Source organism: Lepisma saccharinum, chromosome 12 (assembly GCF_977018435.1).
Source record: "Lepisma saccharinum chromosome 12, izLepSacc3.1, whole genome shotgun sequence".
Classification (NCBI taxonomy): domain Eukaryota; kingdom Metazoa; phylum Arthropoda; class Insecta; order Zygentoma; family Lepismatidae; genus Lepisma; species Lepisma saccharinum.
The window spans coordinates 33,014,505-33,041,453 of NC_139240.1; the positions used below are offsets into that span (position 1 = coordinate 33,014,505).

General features: G+C 39.7%; 1 protein-coding gene across 1 annotated transcript in view; it reads left to right on the forward strand.

The window, feature by feature from the left end:
- The window catches only part of Dscam3 (Down syndrome cell adhesion molecule 3), an 823,298-nt gene that overhangs the window by 649,579 nt on the left and 146,770 nt on the right, over positions 1-26,949 (forward strand). Inside the window, exons 8-9 of the mRNA XM_083132903.1 lie at positions 965-1,175; positions 26,233-26,467. Coding sequence (XP_082989029.1) covers positions 965-1,175; positions 26,233-26,467 — 446 coding nt within the window. The remainder of the gene's footprint in view (positions 1-964; positions 1,176-26,232; positions 26,468-26,949) is intronic.

Genomic DNA, 26,949 nt, shown 5'->3' on the forward strand with positions numbered 1-26,949 from the left:
CTCGAGCAGTTTCTGTGGCTTTGGCACCTCGATTAAACGCAAGAAGCAGAAGGTGTCGAAAATGCTCTTTTTTGTCGACTTGACACTCCATTTTGATGACCTGAAAAGAACAAAAAGTATATCAGCATATAAAATCTAAACACACTATTTTGTAGAGCACATAATTCTCTATCGAATAACATAAAACGCATTGCCAACACATTTCATTTTTCACGCAAAATTTTCACTTAAAAAAACGCCAGAATTTATGGGCCAACCCAATAGTTCGAAGTAATATGTAACATCTTGTTGAAATGAAAATAAGTTATAAGCCAATTGAAATACAAAGTAAATTAAAGTGCTCCCCTGTGCTTAGGACCACGCCATGAAGGCGTATAGGGGGTGTGGGGGTAACGTCCCACACTTTCTTGATCCGGTCGTGAGTGGGGATGATGTGATCAGCATCACGCCCCTGACCGCCTTTACCCCCCCCCCCCCAGGGTTTCCCCCAGGTACCCATGTCATTCGACGCTGGGTGGGCGCCGGGGCCGCTTCCAATGTTAGAAAAGTTCCCGGATTTGAACCGGCCGGGGATCGAACCCGGAACCTTTAGCATGGTAGTCAGACGCGTTACCGACTGAGCCACCGCGGCCACCCAATTGAAATACAACGCAACAAAAAACACAACTACTATGGTACGTCTGTCAGACCGCTCGCCGAATGTAGATTTCAATAAGATGGTAAAAGAGCGAAGGCAAGACCTCGTGACAATGACACCACTTGTAGTTAAAGGGGTGTGAGAAATAAAGTAAAGGAGAAATTCAGAGCGGTTTTAGATACGGTCCGTAGTAGTTAAGGGTAAATTATGTGCATTCCTGTAATTGGATAAGATACCTGTGTTAAAGGTAAAATAAATAAGCTTGGTTTCACACTGGTAGAGCAACATATCAGTTTCCATCCTTATTTGTTTGTTTTATTGTTTCAGATGGTTCCGGGAACATGGCGGACAGCAGCAAAGCCTTGTAGGGACTATACGATTAACACCTGCTCATGACGTTCTCCACATACGGCGAGTCGTCGAAGAAGATGCTGGGAAATACGTCTGCCGAGTGACCAATCAGTTCGGAGAACAGGAAGTGAGGATCACCCTCAGCGTGACGTCACAGATCAGTGTCCATATCCAGCCTCAGATCCAGGTGATTTTAAGTCGTAAATGCTTTTAGTTGTTAAACGTCTTGATTTTATAGCATTGGAGTGTATGCCATCAGTGCAAAACACTAAATGACACAGAACAAAGTCTCAACGATTTTCTTGAGGAACGCCTGTTGTGTATATATCAGATTACTCTTAAACTACTGGCTGACTATAAAGGTACCCAAATAGGAAAATACCTTTCTCACTTGCTTGCCAACTAATTGACAAAAATGTCTTACATTTTCTACTATTTGTTACACAATATGACCAGCACTGCCAGTCACAATCAGTTTACAACCAGTTTTGGAAGTAACTAGTTACCTTTTACAGGAATTCTAACTGTAAGTAGTTTCTTTCGAAGATAATAGCTGCAACCGAGTTACTCTATTTGTAATAGAAGTAACTTTATAAAAAACAGTGGCGCAGGAACGTTTTTCATTTGGGGGGGGTACAAAATTCAGCTTCTCCCATATACACAGGTATCTTATACCTAGATGTAATGTGAAGGCATGAGAAATATTCCATTTTAGAATAGCACACACGAATTTCCTGTTTTTTAATGCAAAATTTGCGTAACTAATTTTTATTTATTTGCTTTTCTTAGGATTTATGGTTACTTAGAAAACAGATTTTAAGTCCAGATATCAATTCCGAAACATATAAAGCTCTAGACCTTGTTCTGCGCTCATTTTGAATTTAACGGAACGGAAAACCAGGAGTTCGAAATGTGAGATTTACGAACAATGATGCATCTATTCATTTTAATGCAGTGTGATATTAAAGGGGGGTGATGACGATTCTCGCCTCCTCTATCTTGAGCCATCCCAACCAGGAATAATCATCTCCCACCCACTGGATATTCAAACCATATTATCAAATATATCATACTTATATAGTTCCACTTCAGTTCAGTCCATTTTCATTTTAGCTACATATAAAAATATCTTTAAACAATTTATGGCAGATGTGTGCCACATCCAATGCCTTTTAGAAGCCATGTATTTGGTATTTTCTCAGACATCTAGAGGGCGTTGTATTAGTTAAAAAAATACTGGTTTGAGATGGTTCCCGATTAAATCCAAAGTGTAACAAGTCTAACTTTGGAATTTTTGTAAAGAATTTGACACAGTATTTATTTGTAATATAATTAGCTGTACCTAATGACGCTCTTCAAACACTGATAGTACAGGGTTTTCCAATAAGAACGATATGATATTACAATGAAATAAAATAAAAACTACTTCAGATGTAATCAAACTTTTTATATTATTTTGAAGCATATGTTTTGAATAACACATCACTTAAGTGTCCACCTCGACCTCATGCACACGAGTAAATTCGATGAACCCAATTTTCGATGACTTTGTGCAATAACTAGGGCCTAATGTCACGAATGCAGCATTCGATGTTCAATCTTAATGCATCATGGGTTCGTGGTCTGTTTGCATAGACTATAGATTTCAAATAACCCCACAAAAAGCAATCTAAAGGAGTTAAATCGCAACTTCTTGGAGGCCAACTAACAGTTGCATTTCTTGAAATTATCCTTTCACCAAACTGTTCTTGCAATACGTCGATAGTGGCATTAGCAGTGTGATATGTGGCACCGTCTTGTTGGAACCAGGTGTCCTCCTAATCAATTTCAATCCTCTTGTTGGTATTTTCGCATCTTGTAGTGTAAAATCCCTTTCAAATTTTTCAACGATTCGACGAATAGTGCGCATAGAAGGGCGATTATGTGGACGGCTATTTTCATTTTTTTATATAATAACCAAACGTTCTTGAAGCGTGTATTTATCAATGATGAATTGTCACAGTATACTAAACACAAATGACAAACAACTAGTGACAGTTATAACATTTTAAACATAGTTGCCAGTTCATTTCAAAATCATATCATTCTTATTGGAAAACCCTTTATTATCATTACAAATACAACACCAAAATTCTTCAGATCTCAGACCAAAGCAAGGAAAACCATACGCTCAATTTTTTTCTTTTCAATCTTTCGTGGACAATATGAAGAACCGACCAAGATTTCTTTTTGTATGTAGTGGTATTAAATGCAGATTTATGCGTGAGTTTTAGGGTGACATGTCAATTTCTCGTTTATGTGAAAAAGTGAACTTTAGAGTAAGCAAAGGCATGTGCGTGTCACAGTTAGAAGATTCTTGCACCTACAAAGAAAATCCAAAACACATTCCCATTTCGACGGCCTCCGTGGCGCGCTACGACGCCAGAGGTTCCAGCTTCGAATCCCGACGTGGGCATAGGTGTTATTATCAATTTCATCATGTAATCACTCACCATCATCTTTGCGATTATCCATAAGTGGCAGAAATGCGAAGTAAAATAAACCAAATCAAACAATCAAACATTCCCATCTCACTCAAAGACCTTGTGAATACAATCCAAAATTTACCAATATCTACAGCTGAATGTCAAAGCAGGTTCGATGCTATAAACCTTATCCTAACTGATTAGAGAAATCCTTTAGAAGTTCTAAAACTACTCTTCTTTTCCATAGACCCAAAGTGCATTGCTTTCATGCAGAAACATTTGCAAGAAATTTGATCAAGTGTAAAGTGTCACAGTGTCCTTGAGAAGCCAACTGACAAACCATAAAACCTGCAGCGAGTCTCATTTATCTCATGCATTCATCTGACTAATATTATTTTCTTACAGTTTGACTTTCGAGTTTAACTTAAGATAGCGTTTGTGCTACATTTGATATCAAATTTAGGTTTTAAGCAATTATTGTCCAATTCTAAGTATACCTCATACAAGGTAAAAATAAGTTCTTCCCCCCTCTGATAAAATCACAAATTGCACCCTGTTTTAACGCATAGAAAACATTTCATTTCACCTAGGAATGATATAGCGATGAGACGAGTCGAGAATTGTCACAGCCTCATCTCGTCTCCTGTGTGGATAGGTTATTCTAGTTTCGGTTTCCACTCAGAACTTAGAAAAACTTATTCTAGATTCACTTCATGCTCAAATAGGCTTATCGGGACTGAATCTACAGTTTATAGTAAAATCCAAAGCATTGTTCACGTGTGACCCCTTAATTTTAAGGCGAGATATCTCGTCCTGACCCACTAAATGTTTAATTTAAGCAGCACGTACATTGTGTCTCACCACTCAAAGTTTCACAACGTACAATATGTCATGAAAATGAAAACTTTTCATAATAACGTTTATCTGCTTTACATCTTATTTCGACGCTGTAAACCGTAGGAATCGTATCCTGAATAGATGAAACCGGGCATTACTGGCTCGCAATTGTTACTAATCTATTAACTTTGCAATTATAGCAAACAAAATATACCTACAACTTATTTTTAAAAAATCAGACATACGCTTGGCATGTCTGGACAAGACACATAGTAATTTAAATTAGTTTGAACAATTTCTTCAAATATGATACCAGAATTTCGAACGAGGTCGTCTCGCTTTGATTTTGCAGAGATTTATTTCAGTCTCGTCTCGAGACATACTTTTTATTGTCTCAGTACCATCTCTATTTTCAAATAATGTCTTAATATATCTAATAGGTTCAAGTACAATTACGAAAATTATGGGTGGGGTACAGGAATACATTGTACCCCTCACGTTGGTCGGTCGTGTCTCGTTTGTGTAAGTATTTCATTTCAAAAAATTCATTTGAAAAATTCATATACTCTTCTGATGAAGATTTGTATCTTATCTTCGAATCGACGCGACCACTTCTTTAGAAAACTGTACCCCCCTTATGCAAAAGAGAATTCGTCTGGAGCGTGATTTTCTGAGAGTATTCTTTATCTGATTCCATCTTTCCACACACATTTTAAACAATTTCCATCTCCTTAAAGAGGTTTCCAAGAACACAGGCCAATGAACTACTAGTAGCAAGCACAATGTAGTAGAATACGTTTACAATGGTTTGACTTTCTGAGGTTAGAACTATAATGCTTTAAGTTATAAACAATATAAATATTTTAATTGAGCGAATTGAAAATAGGTTATTTTAACAGTAGCACCTTGCGTCTGTCAAATTATCTAAGTAGGGTAAAGGGGGTACAATTGAATTTACGGATTTAGGGGGTACAGTACCCCCTTCAAATATTTGGGGGTACAATGTACCCCTGTATCCCCCACCGTTCCTGCGCCACTGATAATTAATTTCACAGTCACTTCACGACACTTAAATTGTTATCCTAAAAATTTGTAACGTTGGGGAAGAGCTAATTCTGGCACCTCAGTCTCCATCTATCTGTCTTCTCTGGATTCTAAGGTGAAAGGAGTTAATTTAGAATATACACGCCGTATTGAAATTCATCAGATTGCTCGAAGAGTTCAGTGTTTTGGATGGATTGCTGCATTCATTTAGAATTTGGTACTCGAGGTAGAAATGAGTCATTGTTGAGGTAGTGGATCTTGTTTAGCTTTGAACAGAAGTTATACAAACAGGTGAAACTAGAATAGACGCTAATACATACAAAGTGCCGTGGTCGACACATGAACTATATTTGAATTGTAATCACTCAAGAAAAACTGATTCTTAGTTTCATTATTTTATTTATTGTAATAATATAAATAAACGAAGGCGTATATTATTAACAGAAACAAAAATAAAACACATGTAATTCTTCATATATTTATTTTATTACAATTAATTAATGGTAATTGATTGGGTGTAATTTGTCTGCAAGAAACTTTCCAGCAGAATGTAACTGTAAAGTAACTTCAAGTTGAAAATTAACTTAGAGTTACTTTAAAGTGAGTAACATTAGTTACAACTGTGTTTCATTTTGAACCAAGTAATTGTAATTATAACTCTGTTACTTTTAAAACGTAACTTACCATACAACACTCCTTACAACCACGTGTCAAGCATGACCTAGTTACCTTAAATAGATTACCACGAAAGATAAACTATGGGAATACATGAATCTACTCGTACTAACTAGTACGCGTGTGAAGCGCAAGAAGACATGCACTCTACACTCAAACTACCACAATTTCCTGCGAGACTACATCTTCCAGTGCATCGAGGATGTGGCTAACATCCGGTTAACCTTTACAGGAAGTTAATTTCCAGGGTAAATTTGTATAGTGACGGGGTGAAAGAAAATTGACAAGAGAGGATGGATGTAGGGTGCTCTTGCCAATACACAGAACTATATTAACATTCCCCTCCTATGTCTTTGCAATGAGATATCTTAATACAATGATTGTTGAACTTCTACTCTCTAAAGCTATGGTAAAATAATCGATAATGCAGTTTCTAAATTTTTCTTAAATCTATGCATTTAATCATTGGACTATCGTTCAGAAAACAGTGATTTCCTAGGGATTCGGAGCAATTTTCAACGCCGCTTCACTAGCGCCATCGCTTGGTAGGAAAGGGAAGAAAGTTTCTTCGAACTGACAAGATTGTACGACGCCGAAAAGGAGGAGAATTAAGTCGGTTTCCTCGATGCCGATTCATCACTCTCCGGAAATCTCACATCTTTCTCCAAGGACAGATGGGATTGTTGCAGCATCTTCCGTCTAGATTCAAAGTTTCTATGCTCGAATGGAAAACTTTCCTCGCTTTATACTCTCTCCGCTCTTTACGTATGGATAGATGGGAAATGCGATTTTCGCGCGAGTTAATTCACAGCAGGAGTAATAGATTAAAAATTGTGCTGGAGAAAATCCCCTTTCGTCTATATCTAAACCTTCAGATTTCCATGGAACTACAATAGAAGTAGATTTGTGTCCATAGGTAGCACGATTAGTCCGGCCTATCTGTGCAGTTATTTGCTGAAATGTGCATTTTTGTAATAAAAGCATGAAAATTGGTCAATAAATTAGTAATATCATATCAAACGTTTTATAGATTGGAGGTACTGAAAATTTCAATTTCAATTTTATTACTCCATGTAAACCATATACATTGGTATTTGGAGGGTTCAGTACAGTTCATATAAAAAATATATATAATTACAAAATTTCTATAATTTACAATCAAGATATTCACTAACGCTATAATATTCTTTAGTAACTAATAGTTCTTTTAATTTGTTTCTGAAACTTGTCATACTTTTTTATATCATTTGGTAGGTTATTGAATATTTTAACTGGCATCTGTTGGGGTCCTTCTTGAACTAATGTTAGCCTCGTGAAGTATTGCTTCAGAAGCTGTTTATTATGTATGTTCTATTGAACTTCGTAGCGTAATATTTTTTCCCGCATATAATGACATTTCATATATGTACAGAGAAGGGAGGGTTAATATTTTAAATTTCTTAAACAACGTTTTGCACGATTCCCTAGGCTTTATACCTGCTATAATCCTGATGGCTTGCTTTTGTTTTCTAAATGCTTCTAAACTTGCCGGTGAGTTCCCCAAAAATTCTATTGCATAAGTTATTAGTGAATGAAACATTGCATAATATACCTGAATTAGTGAATTTTTTTGAAGTGTTTGTTTTAATAATCTCAGTGCAAATATTTTGGAATTTAGTTTTTTAACAAGTATTTTTACGTGGTTTGACCAATTTAGATTTTCATTTATAGTAACTCCTAAAAATTTTGTTTCTCTAATATTAATGGAAGATGGCTATTCTTTACTACATCTTTAATTTTATTGTTTTGTTTAGTGTGAAATAGCACGTAATTTGTTTTCTGTTCATTCAATAGTAATTTATTACTGTCAAACCAAGATTTAATTTCTTCCATTGTTTTTTCAATGTTGGCTTCTAACTCGTTCACATCATTTCTCTTTATTATTGCGCTAGTATCGTCTGCGTACAACAAAATCTTTGTATTCTGTATATTAAATGGTAAATTATTTATGTACAAAAGAAAAAGTAGTGGGCCTAATATTGATCCTTGGGGAACTCCATATTTTAATGTCTTTAGAGTGGATTTGTATTTTCTTACGTTTCCTTCTCTTTCGTGGCTAATTTCAACACATTGCATTCTGTTTGATAAATATGATTTCATAATTTCAAGTGCGTTACCCCTTACCCCATAGTGTTCCATTTTAGAAATTAATATTTTGTGGTTTACTAAATCAAAGGCTTTTGTCAAGTCGTAAAATATTCCGAGAACTAATTTTTTATCGTTTATACCTTGCAAGATGTTTTCAATAATAATAATAAAAGGGGGCATTTTCAAAATGGCCATCACAGGGATCCTCTGTAGATCTTATGGGCTATATTTTGATATTATCGTCAATTTTGTATATTGTCGTCACGGAAAATAGTGCAGGAGACTCTATAAAAGTAATTATGTTATAACAAAGACGCCTGATAACAAGTAAATGCTGATTGCCTAAATTACAGGGGCTATTCTTGAAAATCGATACCCTCCTGCGTCATACGACAGTTATATCTACATAGTTTGAAATTGTAACAGTAAATAAAATATTATTTTACGCTACATCCCTTGAGGTTACTTCAGCGAAGAGCCAATAGAAAAATAATAACGTTATAATCAAGCAGCAATATGAAACCTGGAGATTCTTGTCTTGATGCCATCGATAACTAATAACACCTTTATAGTATCACAATGAGAACACCAGATGGCAGCATCAAACCTATAGCCTGGCGAGCTCTGTAGTACGTAGTAGCATTATTACATCTGCTATGAATCATGTTGAAATTGAAGTCATTATATGCCCATAAAGCTAAGCTAGAGTAACACAACCACGCCTATTGGTTACCACTTTATTTCCTTGTCAAATCTGTGTTGCCATGATATATATCCAGTGACCAATGCCATCATAATGCTATATTTGCTGACGACTGAGTCTCTACAGAACCACATTTTTAGATTATTTTATCTACAGGTGACAACTGCGCCTCGAAAAAGCTGGTATTATTTATTTTTAAATATCTTATTTACCTGAAGTAGTGTACACTATGTGGTGAAACTATCAAAGCCGGGAAATGTCTGTAACTCGATTATTCTGTAATTGTTGACATTCGTACTTACCTATTCTGCATTGCGAAAGATTGTTTAACAAGGGACTTCGCTTTTTTAACGAAATTAGTATCTATTGTCGACATATCGAGTAATTATTGTTCGTTCTTTTCTCTCTTCCTGAACACGCATAATGGGGGGAAATCTTGACTAGCGTTATGTTTCAAACAGCAAAGCAGTGTTTCAACCTTCTTAACAGAAAAATTCCCGCATAGCACCGAAAACCTTCCCCGCATAGCCCCATAAATCATTCACGCATAGCCCCAAAAACCATTCCCGCAAAAATCATTCCCGTATAGCCCCAAAAAACCATTCACGCATAGCCCCAAAATCATTCTTGATCGTATAACCATCCACGAATAGCCCCGAAAACCATTCACGATAGCCCCACGCACCATCCCGGTAAGGTTAGGTTAGGTTGCTTTAGGTTGGGCAATATAGTGAAAAAAACTGTGTGTTTGGAAACACTTACCGGGGATTACGTCATCAGATGCTCCGGTTCAAGTACATGGATGGAAATGCAAGCAAGCAACAACTTTCGTGCATCGGACGGACATTATTATAGAAAAATACATGAGTAAGCGGCCAAATACATTGATAAATGCTAGAAAACACTTCTACGACCTTCCGAAATTACACAGAAACTCAATTCTGTAAGTACTTTCTCCTGTAAATTTGAAGAAATCCATTTCCCGCCTATGACATTTTTACCCACTATGTTTTGAGGAACTTCGTCTCTAAGCAGGTTTATTTTCAAATACACATGCAGCTTCTCTGCAAGATTATATTTTCAAAAGCATGATATATTTCCACAACCCATATCTTCGTACGGCTATACTTTCAGGCTTTATTTTCAGATATCCATATCTCCATTACACTTTCAGGACTCGCGAAGTGTAGGCTATATTTTTAGAGACCCACATCCCCACGGCAATATTTGGAGGCACATACTCGTATATACATATCGGGCATTTCATGTCAGAATGCACGTGAACCTCAATTTTTGAAATTAAGTGAAATTCTATTACTTTATTATAGGGTGTCTCAAAAGTAACAGCGCAGACTGACACAGGTGAAAATACACGATAATAGAAACAAAAAGGTCTCAGTAAACATGGGTCTACAAACGAGCCGTTTTCGAGATAATCGCGAATGTGTGGTTACAAACCGCCACTGACTTCATTGTTTGTAAACGTCGTCCTAGTTGGTAAAATGCTAATAATGTGTGCGAATGTGTGGTTACAATCCGTCACTGATTGCATTTTGTAAACACCGAATCCTGTTTGATTAGAACGCCACCTCTCGGAAATGTTTTGTTTTGTAAACAAAGAGCAAACCTAGGACCGTGCAAGGAGTAAAGCACTCTGTGTTTACAAAATGCAATCAGTGACGGCTTGTAACCACACATTCGCACACATTATTAGCATTTTACCAACTAGGACGACGTTTACAAGCAATTAAGTCATTGGCGGCTTGTAATCATACATTCGCGATTATCTCGAAAACGGCTCGTTTGCAGACCCATGTTTACTGAGACTGTTTTGCTTCTATCATCGTGTACTTTCACCTGTGTCAGTTTGCGCTAATACTTATGAGACACCCTGTATATCTTGTGAGTGAACAATCTAGATTTGTCATTTGGATAAAAATGTAAGTATTATACACAATTAAGTTAGAAGGTAGAAGTTGCTTTAACTTTTTAATTTACTTTTGTTTCGTATTGTGTCCTACGCGTGACACCAAAGAAAAATTTCTCCTCGAATAGTCACATTTCCCCTTCAACTTTACTAGAATATCAAAAAGGTAAATTACCTTCTCTCCTTGTCTTAGTAAATTTTCAAATTATGAAAAATAAATTATTTAAGGAAAGAGGCGGTGTTTTATCTGTCACACTCGTGACAAAAATTGTTCACCTATAGCTATCAATCCGAGAAAGTATTCTAAGGGTAGTTACGTTTAAACAACAGTGTTTAGTTCAGTAATGCATTGCACAGAAACTCTGAGGAAAATGTAGCTTAACTATCAGTAGAATGTAGTCTGGGCGTACCACCTGTGACGATGTCGTAACTATCTTGAAAATATCAAGTACTAAGGACTCCAAATCCCAAACATTTGGCCATTACCTTTCCAGACAGGAAATATCTAGAAACATCTAAAGAATGTCTTGTCAGATAATGCCGAGCTTCCTTGGTCGCCATCGTTGTAAACAGGAGTAAACGATCGCAATCAAGGGGCCTCCCCGATGGTGGTAGCGTCGTCGCCTTGTAATCAAGGGGTGCAGGGTTCGATTCCCTGTGGCGGAACATATTGGTACGGATCCCACTTTAAACTGTAGGGCCAGTCCCGATTACCCTTACTGTGCATAAAGTGGACTTAAAACACCAAATCAATCCAATCGCAATCAAGGAAGAGGCTACAGGTAACTGAGTCTGCATTATGGAGTAATTTCGATTTGAATAAATGTCTGGGAGGACGGTGGCCAGTGGTCAGTCAATCGAGCAGTGAGTTACGAGGTTTAGCAGAAATAGAGAGACAGGAGCACGAGTTATGCGAGACCGTCCTGATGCGAGTCACAAGTCGGACTCTTTTGTACGGTCAATCCCATAACCTCTTAACCCAGATCTTCAGCTGCTGTGCAGACACAGGTATACCTTTGCAACAGCCATGTTGATCCAGTCTTTGGGGGTTTGAAACTCAAGTGTGTTTAGCCATTCACATGTGTGCAATTAGTACCTCTCGCACCTTACCATCAACCTTACGACGAATAGCGAGTTGATTCATAGTCGAGGAAGAATGATGAGTGAGCTACATCAACCCAGTTCGATCCCACATACCGAAGGGTATGTTACGATGGAATGCCCCATAGAGATCAACAGGCGAATTGATCTCAATTAAGCTATACCTTGACGACAGTACTGTCAGAGATTTATAACTTTTGAATGTATTTCAAGATATTCCAATCTCTACACAGATATACATGTGGAGACCATATACATATCTTCAGATGTTATATATTACATTAAAAACGCCACCTTCACGATTTGAGCGCTTGGCGGTATATAAGAGAATTCACATAGATGTAGCATATACCGCCTTACTGTGGTTGTTTCCTTATTTATTTTATCAATTCATTAATCATCCTCAATGTCGCGATTGCCTAGAGAGATAAAACAAGCCACTACAATGATAGAAAAATATATAGGGTGATTCAGCAAAAGTATGCGGAAAGGTTACACGCCTGAACAGTTTGAGATAGGGATCCTAGGGTTGGAGAAGTCAGCGTAATGAGATATCGGCTGAAACACTTTGAGCGCTAGCACGTACCGTCGCCCATAAGAATGACTAATAGCTGACATGTATGGACAGGTAGTGACACTGCTGACGTGCAATGAGAAGCGACATTTATTGACATTGATTTACTCATGAGATTTACATGCATGTACATTTAGAATGTAGTGTCATTGTACTGACAAACCGGTGTTAAAAACGTACAATTAGGAACTTCGAAATATTTGTTTCAAAATGGCGACTCCCTACCACAGTGCAAGCATGACACTGGTGTACGACAACTTTGGCAATTAATTAATCCATATCTGTGTCCACTGCTGTCTCATGAACAAGTGGTTTGAGATATCCCCCAACGATTGATTTGCTTTATTTTACTTCGCTTCTTGGCTAATTTGCGAAGATGGCGATGAGTGATGATATGATGAAATTGATGAATTGACACTCAAAAACATCCATGCCCAGGCCGAGATTCGAACCTCTGACCCCATATCCCAAAACGAAAAATCGAGGAGATTCAGTTCGGCTGACCTCGCAGGCCAGGAAATAAAGCCTCCCTGTCGAACCCAGCGAAGAGGAAAGGTAACATCGAGATGGTTGCGGACATCCAGACTGAAGCGAGACGGTGCTCCGTATCTCGGTAAGTTGGCTTTTCCGACCCTCATCTCAAACTACTCCATTCGCGCATCACCTATTTCCTGAGCCGATCACCGTGGCGGAGTGGTTTGCACAGCGCGCTACAACACCAGGAGTCCAGGTTCGAATCCCGACCTAAGCATGGGCGTTTTTTGTGAGAACCCTTCACCACTTTCATCATATCATCAGTCATCCTCATCGTCGCGATTAGCCAAAAATGGTAGATAAGCTACGCAAAATAACGTAATTCAATCAACATATTTCCTGTTTCCTTTCTGCACATTTTAATGAATCACCCTGTATAAGTTTGGGAGATTGTGATTCGCACATTTTTCATCCTTGCGTGATAAGAAACCTGGTACTGTTTTGGTGTGCGAATGGAGTAGAAGCACTGATCCTTTATGAATTCTCCGTATATGCCACGCATATCTCCTTAGTGTGTCCTGGAAATGAAGTGGTACTCATTCACACGCTCACTAACATGCTTCCTCACGTCGCATATGCATCACACTGCAGTGAAGAACATCTTAAGCTGATCTGAATGCAAGACTCTCTCCACAGGGTAAGGTTGTGGAGGATCCGCGGCGTGAAAGCGAAAACGTCGCGCTTCGAAAATGGATGCAAGGCATTGAACTGAGGAAGCCGAGCAAAGACCAAGTCCCCACCCCACCCAACCCCCCCGCAACAGGGCGCTTTCATTAGAGACACACGAGAGCTCTCCCTCAAAAGAAAACTCCAGCGTCAATCTCTTTCGGTCGTATACTAATTGGAAACTGATGAAAAAAAATATTCTCTGTAGAAACCGAGATCCCGCTCCTACAGAAAGTACATGGCTTAATTAGAACTTGCTAGAGAAAAAAAAAGGATTTGACCATAAAGTTTACGGACTGGTTGAGGTAATATTTGCCATGGTTGGGATACCTTTATGAACAGGACGTCTATTTTCCTTCGCTTTTTTTGCAATCAGAGCCTGATTGGTATGAAAAGGAATATACTTTCATGGCAACCGAACCGCTAGTTATTGACTTGACTGTGGACTGAGATGGTTATGCGGAGGCGTATCGTCGTGTTAGGGAACATTCCGTATTTCTTTCATCGTTTCTGATGCGAGTTACACTTTTAATACTAATGGAAATGCTTTTTCTTGTTACTATTTTTTTTAGATAACATGAAAAGTGTGCTTGTTATGTAATATTGCTGTAGATACATTTCAATTTCTTCTGAAACTGGCTCGAAGATGCTTTGATCCAATCTAAATAGGAATAATTAATTTAGTAAACAGCAGAATCATATATTGTGAGACAATACCACAGTGCTGTTAAATGTTCTCTTGAGCCACAAATTAATAAGAATAACAGTGATGGTTTATCCCTAAAATTTAAAGTAATCATACAAAGGGTTATGTGGGTGAAATCCATTTCTCACTCGTTCTCAATGTCTGCCTGTCTCTGCTTCTCTCTTTCCTCCTTCCTTCTATAACCCCCCCTCTCTCTGTCTCTCTCTTCCTTTCTCTCTCTCCCTCTCTCTTTCTCTCTCTGTGCTTCTCTTTCTTTCTCTTTCTCTCTGTCTTTCTCTTTTATTCTCGCTCTCTCTTTCTCTCTCTGTCCTCTTTCTTTCTCTTTCTCTCTCTGTCATTCTCTTTCATTCTCTCTCTCTCCTCCTCTCTTTCTCTATCTGTCTTTCTCTTACATTCTCTCTCTCTCCTTCTCTCTTTCTCTCTGTCCTCTTTCTTTCTCTATCTGTCATTCTCTTTCATTCTCTCTCTCCTTCTCTCTTTCTCTATCTGTCTTTCTCTTTCATTCTCTCTCTCCCCTTCTCTCTTTCTCTCTCTGTCCTCTTTCTTTCTCTTTCTCTCTCTGTCATTCTCTTTCATTCTCTCCCTCTCCTTCTCTCTTTCTCTATCTGTCTTTCTCTTTCATTCTCTCTCTCTCCTTCTCTCTTTATCTCTCTGTCCTTCTCTTTCATTCTCTTTCTCTTACTGTCTTTCTCTGTCATTCTCTCTCTGTCCCTCTCTCTATTTCTCTTTCTCTCCCCTTCTCTGTCCCTCTCTTTCTCTCTCTCCATCTCTCTGTCCCTCTCTCTCCCTCCCCCTACTTTCCTTTCTGTCCTCCCCCCATCTCTCTCATTCATCATGCATGCATGTGTTTACAAAAGGTTTAAACAAGTCACTAATGGAAAAAGTAGTTCAATATTGATTGATTTGCAACGTTCAGTTTGCTTACAACGTCATGCTGGTAATCTAATGGAAGGTAAAAACCGTTTTAATGAATTCAATTTCATTGTTATGCCAGGATAAACCTTACTCAATATTGCCTTTCACAATGTCGAATCATTATCCTTTGTTATTTCCCACTTGTGCTTCTCGGTACGAGTTGAAAGGTGTAATTTCAGCGGTTTTCTTTGTTTTCACTCTTTTGGTTCTTTCTCTAATATCTTGCTCGATTTTTGTACCGATCTTGGTAGCCTAGTGGTAATAATAATGTTAATTGATTGATTGATATGTTTCTGCCACCTTTGACTAATCGCTAAGTTGTGAATGAGTAACGATATGATGAAATTGATAAAGAGATACTCACAAAGAATTCTTGCCCAGGCCAGGAAAGGTCCGGACCCCCAAAATCCCATGCCTGTGATCATCTAAGCCCCGCGACAAGTTAAGTTTGCAGCAACGTTTAGCATATATAGACACAAACGTGCGCGTAGAATGTAGTTCAGCTGCAATACTGCTGATTTCCTCACAGTCTGTGACATGAACAGTTCGGCGATTGAGGCAAGAGGGGCACGGGAGATGCTGAGTGCCGTTCTTGCGCGGATTAATACATAAAAACTGCTGCAAACTTAACCTGTCGCGGGTTCTAGTGTAATTTTAGGCGTAATTATCTACGTCATAATCCTATTTAGAGCAAGTAAAGGAAAGCAGAATCTAAAAAGCAAATTCGCGACTCTTTTAAACTAACTCACTTCCCCATAGTAGACACCGGTAACTGCCTTTTGCAGGCTAATAAGGCTCTGACGTCTAGACCCAAGGTCAGTATAATCCTCTGTGGGGTTAATGTTGTCGCCCATATGTTTTCTTAATGTCCCTTCATGTACATCATCTTATCAACATCCCATCGTCGCGATTACCAAAATGCAAAAAAAAATTGACGTTAAATAAACTAAATCAATTAATCACTGTTCTAAAGACCGAATCACACGGGACAGGATTTCCAATAGGAATGGCCCTAGTTGGCGCTGAACTTGGTATCTGGCTGGGTGCATGGCTGCATTAGACTGGTTTTGACGACTATACCGCGTTTGGTAGAACCTGTCCCGCTTCCCGCGCTAGGGAGCGCTCAACAGTTTCGGTGTCAATGAGAAACGAGGAAAAAATCGTCTGCTGGGCAGCGAGGAGCGAATGAAAGCCAGAAGAGAGGCGTTTACGTAGACGCTGTTACGACGTTGCGTATTTTAATTGGCTGCCTGGCTTTGACTTTCCCCAGCACGGAAACTGTTGAGCGCTCCCTAGCGCGGGAAGCGGGACAGGTTCTACCAAACGCGGTATAGAGCGTGCTCTAATTACAACTGGTTTTCTCTGCTAGATTCTGTGAAACAGCCAATCAGAGCGAAAGTTTGGTCACGTGTAGATATGAACCTTAATCTGTTATTTTGATGGGGGAAAGTTCTTGTCTGTGGTTGCCTAGTGTTGGTTGTTTTTGTTTGATGCATTTATGTTCATTAATATCTTAGAGATGTATCCAAAGCGATGAGATTTGTACACGACAAATGTGATTATCCGATAATGAAAATCATTATTTTTACCAGTGTATTAATTGTTTGACATATTTAGTTGAACAACATATTTTTTTATGAATTAATCTTGCGATTCTTATATATGAATATACATTCCCGAGAAACGTTTGTTGAGAGAGTACACATTGATAACCATATTTTCCTTAGACCCAATTTCTAGTCCGTACTTTCCTTATAATTTTAATATTTAATAACAGCAGTAGCAATTCTCCTACAACGTTTTTCAAATCGCTCGTCAATCTTTCTAGCTTGGCTGCTCTGCGCAATGTCTTGTAGGGACAAAAGTATACCGACAAGTACGGGAAAATCCCATACAGCACAAATCTCCAAGGGATATCCATTGGATATCCACAATGTCCAGATCAGATCCATGGATATTATGGATGTCCATTTCTGGATATCCATTGGACGTCTATGTGATATCCAGAACTGGATATCTGAAACTCGAACAATTCTAGATATCTAATACATAGCCCAAACATGTATAGAACATGTGCGGACAAATGGATATCCAGGGGACATCCAATGGATGCCTATTGGATATTCCTGGATATCTATTGGATAACCAGAACTCTCGACCTGTGTGGGAAGTGTCGTGTGAGGCGAAAACTAACAGATGAACCAGTACCACGCAACTAGTCCCAGGCCAACTAAAATGAACAAATCCACTTTAAACTGTAGCCCCAATCCCGATTAGCTTATTTGTACATAAATTGGACTTAAAAAAACACTAAAAGAAACTTCAGTCTTAAGAAAATATCCCATCCCGGAATGTCAGTCTTCGTTATGTTGGTTCAAGAGATTTAAACATGTCCAGTATATCACTGACTCGTTCAATTATATATGAAATAATGACCCCAATTCCCATAGTTCACAGGCTTGCAAAAGCTTCACCTTTATTTAAAGCGTATAATATTGTTGATTGACGGCGACAAAGTCCCTCTACACAACATTTCTAAGTATAAATATTAAGAGGGACAACTGCCTCCCCCTACCCCCTCATGTGCGCACGCCTTTCCTTTAGGCGTTTTTTGTCTTTATAGTTTTGTTTGTGAGATATTGAGGTTTAGTTTGAAAGGGGTCACAAAACTGTAGGCTACCTTAAATAGAGGTAATGCTTGTGTTTTTCAACATGATTTTACTTTTATTTTCCCCAAGATATACATCAGGACTTTATTCGTCTATTAGCTTGGTTCTTCCCCGAAAATTGCACCTTTATGAGTTGGCCGTCTCCGCAGGATAGTTAAAACAAAAGTTTTCATGGAGTAGGAAGGAATTCAGAGGAAGATACAGGGACGAAGGAAAGCCGAGAAAAACAACTGACTGACGTTTTACCTTCCTAGCATCGCAAGGGGAAACGCCGACAGAATTTTCAACATCAAACTAGAGGTGTGTTCCACTTGGTTTGCTCGGAATCCGACGATTCCTGTGGAAATGGGGACGAGATGCGTAACGCAGTTCGTTCGTTCCACACTAGATGACTCTGCTTTTACGACCACCAAATTGACGTGTTCGCGCTTGACTTGAGCGGTTGGAATTTGAAGATAATGGCGCGAGATGAACCAGGAAGACGAGTTTGAAAGGCTCTTTCTTTCCTTTTTTTACTGACATCGCTTCTAGTGCAGCGTCATTCAGTCAAACGTAAACTCTCGCGGTAACGTAATGCTCATTTTCTTTGATGACGGTTCTAGAAGTTAGTTCAGTGCTCGCAGAGCCTGCTTGTAAGACGTGAGGTACTGACTGAGTATGGTTGCAGATAAAGTCGTTTGTCCATGAAAATGCTTAGAACTTGGGCAAAATAGTATCCTTGTCCCATATTTTACAGTGTATCATTCTTTTCCAACAGGCCTGCTGAAGAACGCCCAGATGTGAAGGCAGGTGATTCGCTTACCAGTCAGTCCACTTGAAAACTACGGTATCAGTAAATTTGTTGAGATTTTGTCACTTTATGCACAGGTAGGCTAATCGGGACTGGACCTACAGTTTAAAGTGCGATACAAACAGCTATGTGCCTCCAGTGGGTATCGAACCCGGGACTCCTTGATTACAAGGCGGCGAAGTTTTCACATCGAAAAGCGGTGAATTTTGTTGAAGCTGTCGCTTGATTGATGATTGAATTGATTTATTTTCCTTAGATTTTCTTCCACTTTTTGTTAATATCGAAGATGAAGATAAATGGTAATAATAAGAAATGAATGAATGGACAATTAAGTCCTACACACCAGAGCCTCGTTATGCTGCAAAATGCAGTTCAGAATGTTCCACGTGAAAGAGAGGTTGACATTTCGATGCCTTCCGGAAATGTCACCCCTTACCTTCCTTAAGGTTGTCGCCATGTCTTGTAAAAGGTAGCCATAAAACCTGTGAACCACTGCAGGTAACACGTGGTTCCTTATCAGACGACCAGCAACACGTATGAAATACATATGCATTCTGAATTATCTCCCTCGCTTGTTTGTATTATTTTTAACGCAGTTTTCTGCGAGGCGTTCAACAGGGCGTTGCTTGTGAAAGGAAATATGGAAAGACACAGGAAGAAGAAGCACACATCATACATAACACACACACTCACACACTTTGTTGATCCTCGGCACGAGTGATTCAGCCAAGGTCTTTCCCTCCTCCTTGACTGTCAAGGGCAAGGTTATAGTCGAGGTAAACAAGGCCAGAGCTTTGACCATGAGTATTTTGGAATATGAACTTGAAAGATATAATCTAGCCACCAAATAAGCCAGCACAATTGCCTGTTCTATATCTCGACTATAACCTTGCCCTTGACAGTGAAGCGGGAGGTAAAGAGTTTGGGTAAATTACTCGTGCCGAGGATGTGACAAGTATATGTGTGTGACGTGAGCTTCCGCTTTCAGTGCCTTTCCACATGTCCTGTATGAGGCAACACTCTGTTATATAACTCGCAGAAAACTGCTCGTTACAATTCTTTTGTCTTCTATTTCAGTAGGCTCGTATACCTTTCAACAGTTCACTAGAACACACCAATATTATTATCTGTACAATACCTAACATCGTACTCTGCGACAGAAAGTGTTTCCAATTTGGTCATTCAGGTCACCTGCCACTCCGTTCACTATTTCCCTGTAAGCGCTATGGTCTGGTAATCTCCAGAAAGTGGTTGGTGCTCAAATAGATTCGATTCCAAGGATGTTTCATTACAAATCAAAATAAATGCGAATAACTTGGACGTGGCCAGTTTTTTTGCCATTGTGTAGATCGTACTTCCGTCAACGCTCAGCATGCCTTCGAATTTGCCATAATTATATTCCTTGTTCAGTAAGGGTCCATCATAAGGTTTTGCCCATCTAGATATGCCTCTGGACATCCACCAGATTTTCCAGTTATCCAGTCTGGACATCCGTCAGTGTTTTGTGTTTCAAAGACCTCTCACAGGTCAAGAAGAATTGATTGATTTCTACACTGGACTCCTACCGATCAGTTAACTGTGACGATGAGAACTACATGAGCATCAGAACCGTTAATTGCCCATTTTATAGAGTCCTCAATGCCTCACTTCCACATAGTTAAAGAACTACCACACTCAAAATCTGTACACCAAGGAAGCTAATAGGTACCCTTAAAATTCACAAAATATATCAAACTAATTTTTCACTTTCGCAACCTCTCCTCCCTTCCAGACAAGTACATTTCCAAACTTAACAGTAGACGACAAAGTCTGAAGTCTCTCATTACGACCACTCTTTACGAATTGGCTCCCTTGAAAACTCTCCGGGTGATATAAAATAGGACGTCTTGGAATACCCCTCAAATAATTATAATATAAAACTCTACAAGAAACACATGATCAAGAAATCGGTGGACGTGGGAACAATACAAATCTCTTAGAATCACTACACAAGTAAGTTACTACACAGATATGGTGAACCAAACCAGCAGAAGTAATGGAAGGTTATTAATGAAATCACAGGTCAAAGATCATAATCTGCAATTAATTATGTCCTTTTGTCGACAATTTCCTTCAAATGATCCTCCCTGTGCAGCTCATAATCTAAACATTCATTTTTCTAATAATTGCAAATCATCGGCGTATGTTAATCCCACCAATTAGACTGTAATTGTATAAAGAAAATACTTTGTTGATAATTTTCATTTGGTTTACTTCTCCGTGCCCCATGGCAATTCTGCACCCTTGACTTCAATCAATTCAGCCCACTGGATTAACCAGTGTTGTCTGCGATTTAACGAATATGTTTTCTAAAAATCAGGTTTTCTACGAGTATAGGAGTGTATTTAGTGCTCAGATAATTTACACATCGCAGTCTTCTCCTGCCACATCGGTGAGTAATGCACTTATGATCTCTCCACCGAAAGTGTCGCGTTCGAGCTCCGGTCTGGGCATGCATGAATGTTTCTTTGACGGTATCTATCAATTTCATTGTTCATCCTCATCGTTGCGATTTGTTGAAAGTGGCAGAAGATTGACATTAAATAACAAAAATACAAGTATGTCATTTATTTCGTGTCTTAGTATTTTTTCAGTCTTCGCATAATTATGCTGAACCACTCTACTTGAAACTAGTATATTTTACACAGCATATCTTCTTTAATATCGTCTCCACGACTAAGTCTTATTAACAGATCTTTCGTACATTTAATATTAACGAACTGTTTTGCAGTTAAGAAGTCGTTATATTCATCTGAACTTCGAATGAATACTTTTAAGGCGAAGAGCTACAGCAATTATCTTTGTTTTTCCCCCGACAGATGGTACGACCCTTCACTCCTGCTGTGCTTGTCAGAACTTGCTCTCTGGGAGCTCTTCAGTGCCCTCCAAAGCAACGTTTCAATTCCGAAAGCTCTCTCAGATTTCTATTTTTCACGCATTCTCCCTTTCCACCCTTTTGTAAACTGCCTCCCTCCGAGAGCTCTGGAACTTCTCTAACTTCTCTCGTGGTCCATTTGCGTTCCAAAGCGTGCCGTTTCCATAGAAACGAGATTATCGTACGAGCTAGATGCTGCTGCCATCTGCCGAGAAAATCTGTAAAATTGTGTGATTCCGTTTCCTGAGGTTCTTGCGAGGAATCACTCCATCATCCTGGAAAGATTATTCTTCAAGAACTTCGGAACTGATTTCTTCTTTCAGAACAGTATCCGAAATAAATATATAACGACACGGTGCAGCAATTTAGAAAATAATTTTCATACTAGAAATTGCTTACGAAAGTAGGAGGGTCCAAGTAAAATTAACAATTCTCTCTAAATTATCATGTACTAGCTGATTGCCCGGCGTTGCTCGCGGGTGTTTAATGAATTCTATCTATAGCGTAAAATGTAACTAGTTTTATTTACAGGTATTTAAAAGTAAAAATACAATATACAAATTATGAGGTAATATCTTTTACAAATTCTTGTGAATTTAACAACAATTTATGAACAACATTTTTAGTTCCACCTCCAAGAGCAAGAATAAATAAGTTGAACGGCATTGCGAGTGCCGCTATTTATCTTAGCGACCCCGAAAATTATGGATTCCACACTAATAACGGTCGTTTTACATGTCACTCCCTTCCCACCCCCACCCTCAGGGGTGCCAGAGGTGTCTTGGAGTCGAACGGCATTGGAAGTGTCACTATTCATCTTAGTGACCCCGAAAAATATTGTTTCCACACTAATATAGATCGTTTTACATGTAACCCCTTCTCACCCCAACTTCTAGGGGTTCCAGAGGTGTTTTGGAGTTGAATTGCATTGCCAGTGTCACTATTTATCTTAGCGACCCTGAAAACTATTATTTCCACCCTAATATCGGTCGTTTTACATGTCACCCCCTTCCCACCCCCACTCCTAGGGATGCCAGAGGTGTCTTGGAGTTGAACGGCATTGGAAGTATCACTATTCATCTTAGCGACCCCGAAAACTATAGATTCCACACTAACATCGGTCGTTTTACATTTTACTCCCTTCCCACTAATACACCTAGAGGTGACAGGGGTATTGGAGTTGAACGGTAATGGGAGTGTCCCTATGCCTTATCGAGCCCGAAAACTATGAATTCCACGCTAATATCTGTTGTTTTACATTTCACCCCTTCTCACCCTCATCCTCAGGGGTGCCAGGGGTGTCCTGGAGTTGGACAGCATTAGGAGTGTCACTATTCATCTTAGCGACCCCGAAAACTATGAATTCCACACTAATTTCGGTCGTTTTACATGTTACCCCCTTCCAACCCCAACCTTAAGGGTTACAGTGGTGTCTTGGAGTTGAACGGCATTGGGAATGTCCCACTTTATCTTATCGACCCCGAAAACTATGGATTCCACACTAATATCGGTATTTTTTTATTATTTTAACATTTTACCCCTTCCCGTCTTCACCCCTAGGTGTGCAAGGGGTGTCTTGGAGTTGAACGGCATTGAGAGTGTCACTATTCACCTTAGCGACCCCGAAAATATGGATTCCATACTAACATCGGTCGTTTTCTATTATTTATACATGTAACCCCGTCCCACCCCCACCCCTAGGTGTGCCAGGGATGTCTTGGAGTTGAACGGCATTGGGAGTGTCGCTATTCATCTTAGCGACCCCGAAAACTATGGATTCCACACTAATATCGGTCGTTTTCGATCATTCTTACCTTTCACCCCTTTCCACCCCCACCCCAGGGGTGCCAGTTGTGTCTCGTAGTTGGACGGCATTGGGAGTGTCACCATTCATCTTAGCGAACCCGAAAACTATAGATTCCACACTAATATGGGTAGTTTTCGACTATTTTTGCATGTTACCCCTTACAACCCCCACCCCAGGCGGTGCCAGGGGTGTATTACCCCAACAGTATTTCTTTCCAGGTTGAAAGTGATACATGTTCCAAGTTTGGTTGAAATCGCTCCAGGCGTTCGAGAGTTATGCCGAAACAAACGTACATACACACATACAAATACATAAGATTATTGAAAAACCAAGTACTCTGAATTGCCCCCATTGTCTCTTATCTTTGGCCTCGCATCTGGTTCTTCACAAATCCAAACAGATGGCAATCTGATGGTGCAAGATCAGGGATGTATGAGGAGTGTGAAAGAACTTCACACACCATTTTGTCAATTTCTTCCGATGTGAAGTGAGATGAGTGGGGCCATTGTCGTGCTGGAGGATGATGATCTTCCTTTCAGGAGGTTTATCGTGCAATGAGCGATGAAGATTTTACAGTGTCTGGACATAACAAGCAGCATAAATGGTTTGTCTAGTTGTCCGAAAATCTGGTCACGTGATGAAAGCTACTGCTGTCTTACGGCACTCAAGGATACACAACAGATGGCGCCCTCTACCATACAACGCTCATTCTTCTGTTATTACCAATTTGCCTGCAAAAATAAATGCGCATTACTTTTGATATGACCCTCGCATGTGTGTGTGTGTGTGCCTGTATGTAAAAGGTTACATGGTTGCGTTCTTTGTACAATTTTTAAGTCATGCCTCTGTTGTTAAATTAAAAATTGAATGTAGGGTTAAATGATGCTCCTGCAAATATAAAGATACCGAAAATTTTAGTTCTAGATAGATAATTATTATTAATGCTAATACGAGGGTGTGCGTTCACAATGGATGTAACCGTACACAACCCAGGAAAACGTTCACAACGGGTATAGGACATATATGCCAATAACATTTCCTACTAGCGTGGTTAACATCTTGTTTTATGTTGCAAGCCTTCGAGAGATGGCATTCTCTCTCCTGTATATACTCAAGCACATTAAACAGATGCGGGATTACCAGTGGTACATATTTTTGTACTGGAAAACGACAGAAAATCGTTAGTACAATACGGACAGGTTGTGTAACTAGTATAAACAAGGACCACCATCTATAGTTTGAAAATCTATGGACAACCTCTGTGGTCTGTTTGTGTGTTCATGTGAAATTGAAAGCCAAGAGATATCACCCTGATGACATGTTCCTATCACTTCCTCGCTGTTTTATTTGCCGCTACCACCGAGATAGTGCGCAAACTGGGAGGGTCGAATAGAAAAATAGGGGGTGACCGCTGCAAGTGGAACGCAGACGGGGATGCAGCTTCCTCTAATGATATGACTTTGAAGTTTCAATCGCCGTAAGACAATACGAATTAATAGAGACCTGCGGAGAAAGGAGAGAAGGAAGAGAAGTAGGGGCATGGAGAGTAGAGATGTGGGGGGAAGGAGAGAAGTAACATGTTTGGGGATAGGGAAGTAGAGATATGTGGGGGAGAGAAAGAAGTAAAGATATGTGAAGAGAGAGGGGGGGAAAGTGAAGCAGAGAGACTTTGAGACATGGGTTGAGAAGAAGATTGATTGATTGATTTGGTGTTTTAAGTTCACTTTATGCACAGTAAGGCTAATCGGGACTGGACCTACAGTTTAAAGTGGGATCCGAACCACTATGTGCCTCCACCGGGTATCGAACCAGGGACCCCTTGATTACAAGGCGTCGACGCTACCACTGCGCCATCGGGGAGGCCATTGAGAAGAAGAGAAACATGGATTGAGAAGAAGATTGAGATGGAGATCAGTGGCGTATGCTGACTCTAAGATCTGGGATATCTCAGTATGACACCTGGTCCTAGGCTATGGAGGAAGGGAGAAGACTGGACTCATTCTTGAGATTTTCAAGGAAGCCACGTTGCCATCCCAAAGGTAGTCAGGTTGGAAACTTATAAAAATTCAGGTTGCCAAATTCTAAGAATTCGGGTTGCCAACTCCTAAGAATTCAGGTTGCCAACTCCTAAGAATTCAGGTTGCCAACTCCTAAGAATTCAGGTTGCCAACTCCTAAGAATTCAGGTTGCCAACTCCTAAGACTTCACGTTGCCAACTCTTAAGACTTCAGGTTGCCAACTCTTAAGACTTCAGGTTGCCAACTCCTAAGAATTCAGGTTGCCAACTACAGAATTGCCATTATCTTCGTTTTCAAATCAGCTTATTTCACACAGTCCCTAAGATATTTCTCTTTAGTACTTTACTGTCTAGGCTTCAGGCGTCGCGATAGCCTAGTTAGCCAGTAATATACGCTCCTGATGGAGATGGATTAACAATAAGTGGGGTCAGTTTAACTGAAACGAGTGACAATAAACAGCTGAGCGCACAACAAACAAAATACTGCTTTAAAACCAACTGCCCAATTCGCGCAGGTTTCTACCTACTTTACCTCTTTCATATGGATTCGTCCACTCTCTCTGTTGGACAGTGTCGGGGGAAATTGTGAAACACGTCGCCTCGTCCAAGACAACAATGCTAAGAAAATGTGTTCATCTCGTTGTCCTCTATCCGCTGTGAACGTTTTTCTGGCTTGTGTACGGCTACAACCTTTTCGGTTTAATGTGTGTGGTTAAACTACTTTGACCTTTTCTATGTAACTTGAAGGTGATTTGCTGTACTTGATGTTACAGGTGGTGAACTCTGGGGAGTCAGCCATGTTGAATTGCTCAATCGCCGGGTCACCTGTGGACAACGTGCGCTGGCTGAGGAACGCGGCGCCTCTGGTGGCGGACGGAAGAATTAAGCTCCTCGCTGCCCACGTGGTCATCATAAGCTCCGTGCAACGACAGGACAGAGGGATGTACCAGTGCGTCGTGAGGAACGACCGCGACAGCGCTCAGGGTAGTGGGGAATTACGTTTAGGAGGTGAGTGCCATCTGTTGTTGGGAATTAAATTAACAGGATCCATTCACCCTATATTATCATGTTAAAGGTACAGAAGAAATGCATCACCCTGTATATTTTTTCATGGTTCTAAGCATCTAGAAATTAACACACACAATCGCCGCAGTGTTGTCAAACTAGTAAGTTAAAATATTCTAAGTAACTTTATGTAACGATTTACCCTCATATACGAGGGTTACAGCAAAAGTCATGGCAACTATTTTTTCCCAAGATAATGCGGGTCAGGCAAGATATCCAATATATATATAGCCCCAATCCCACCACTCACTCACTCACTCACTGACATAAATGTTCTCCATGAAGGAAGCCCCGGAGGCGAAAAACGCCCGATTACGACCCCCCATGAAATCGTCCCAAAAGGCCGAGAAAATTCAAAAATCGCTCAATCGGCCCTTCCTTAAGGGTGAAAATGCCCTTTTCTCACGTCCTTAGCAACCGTTGCC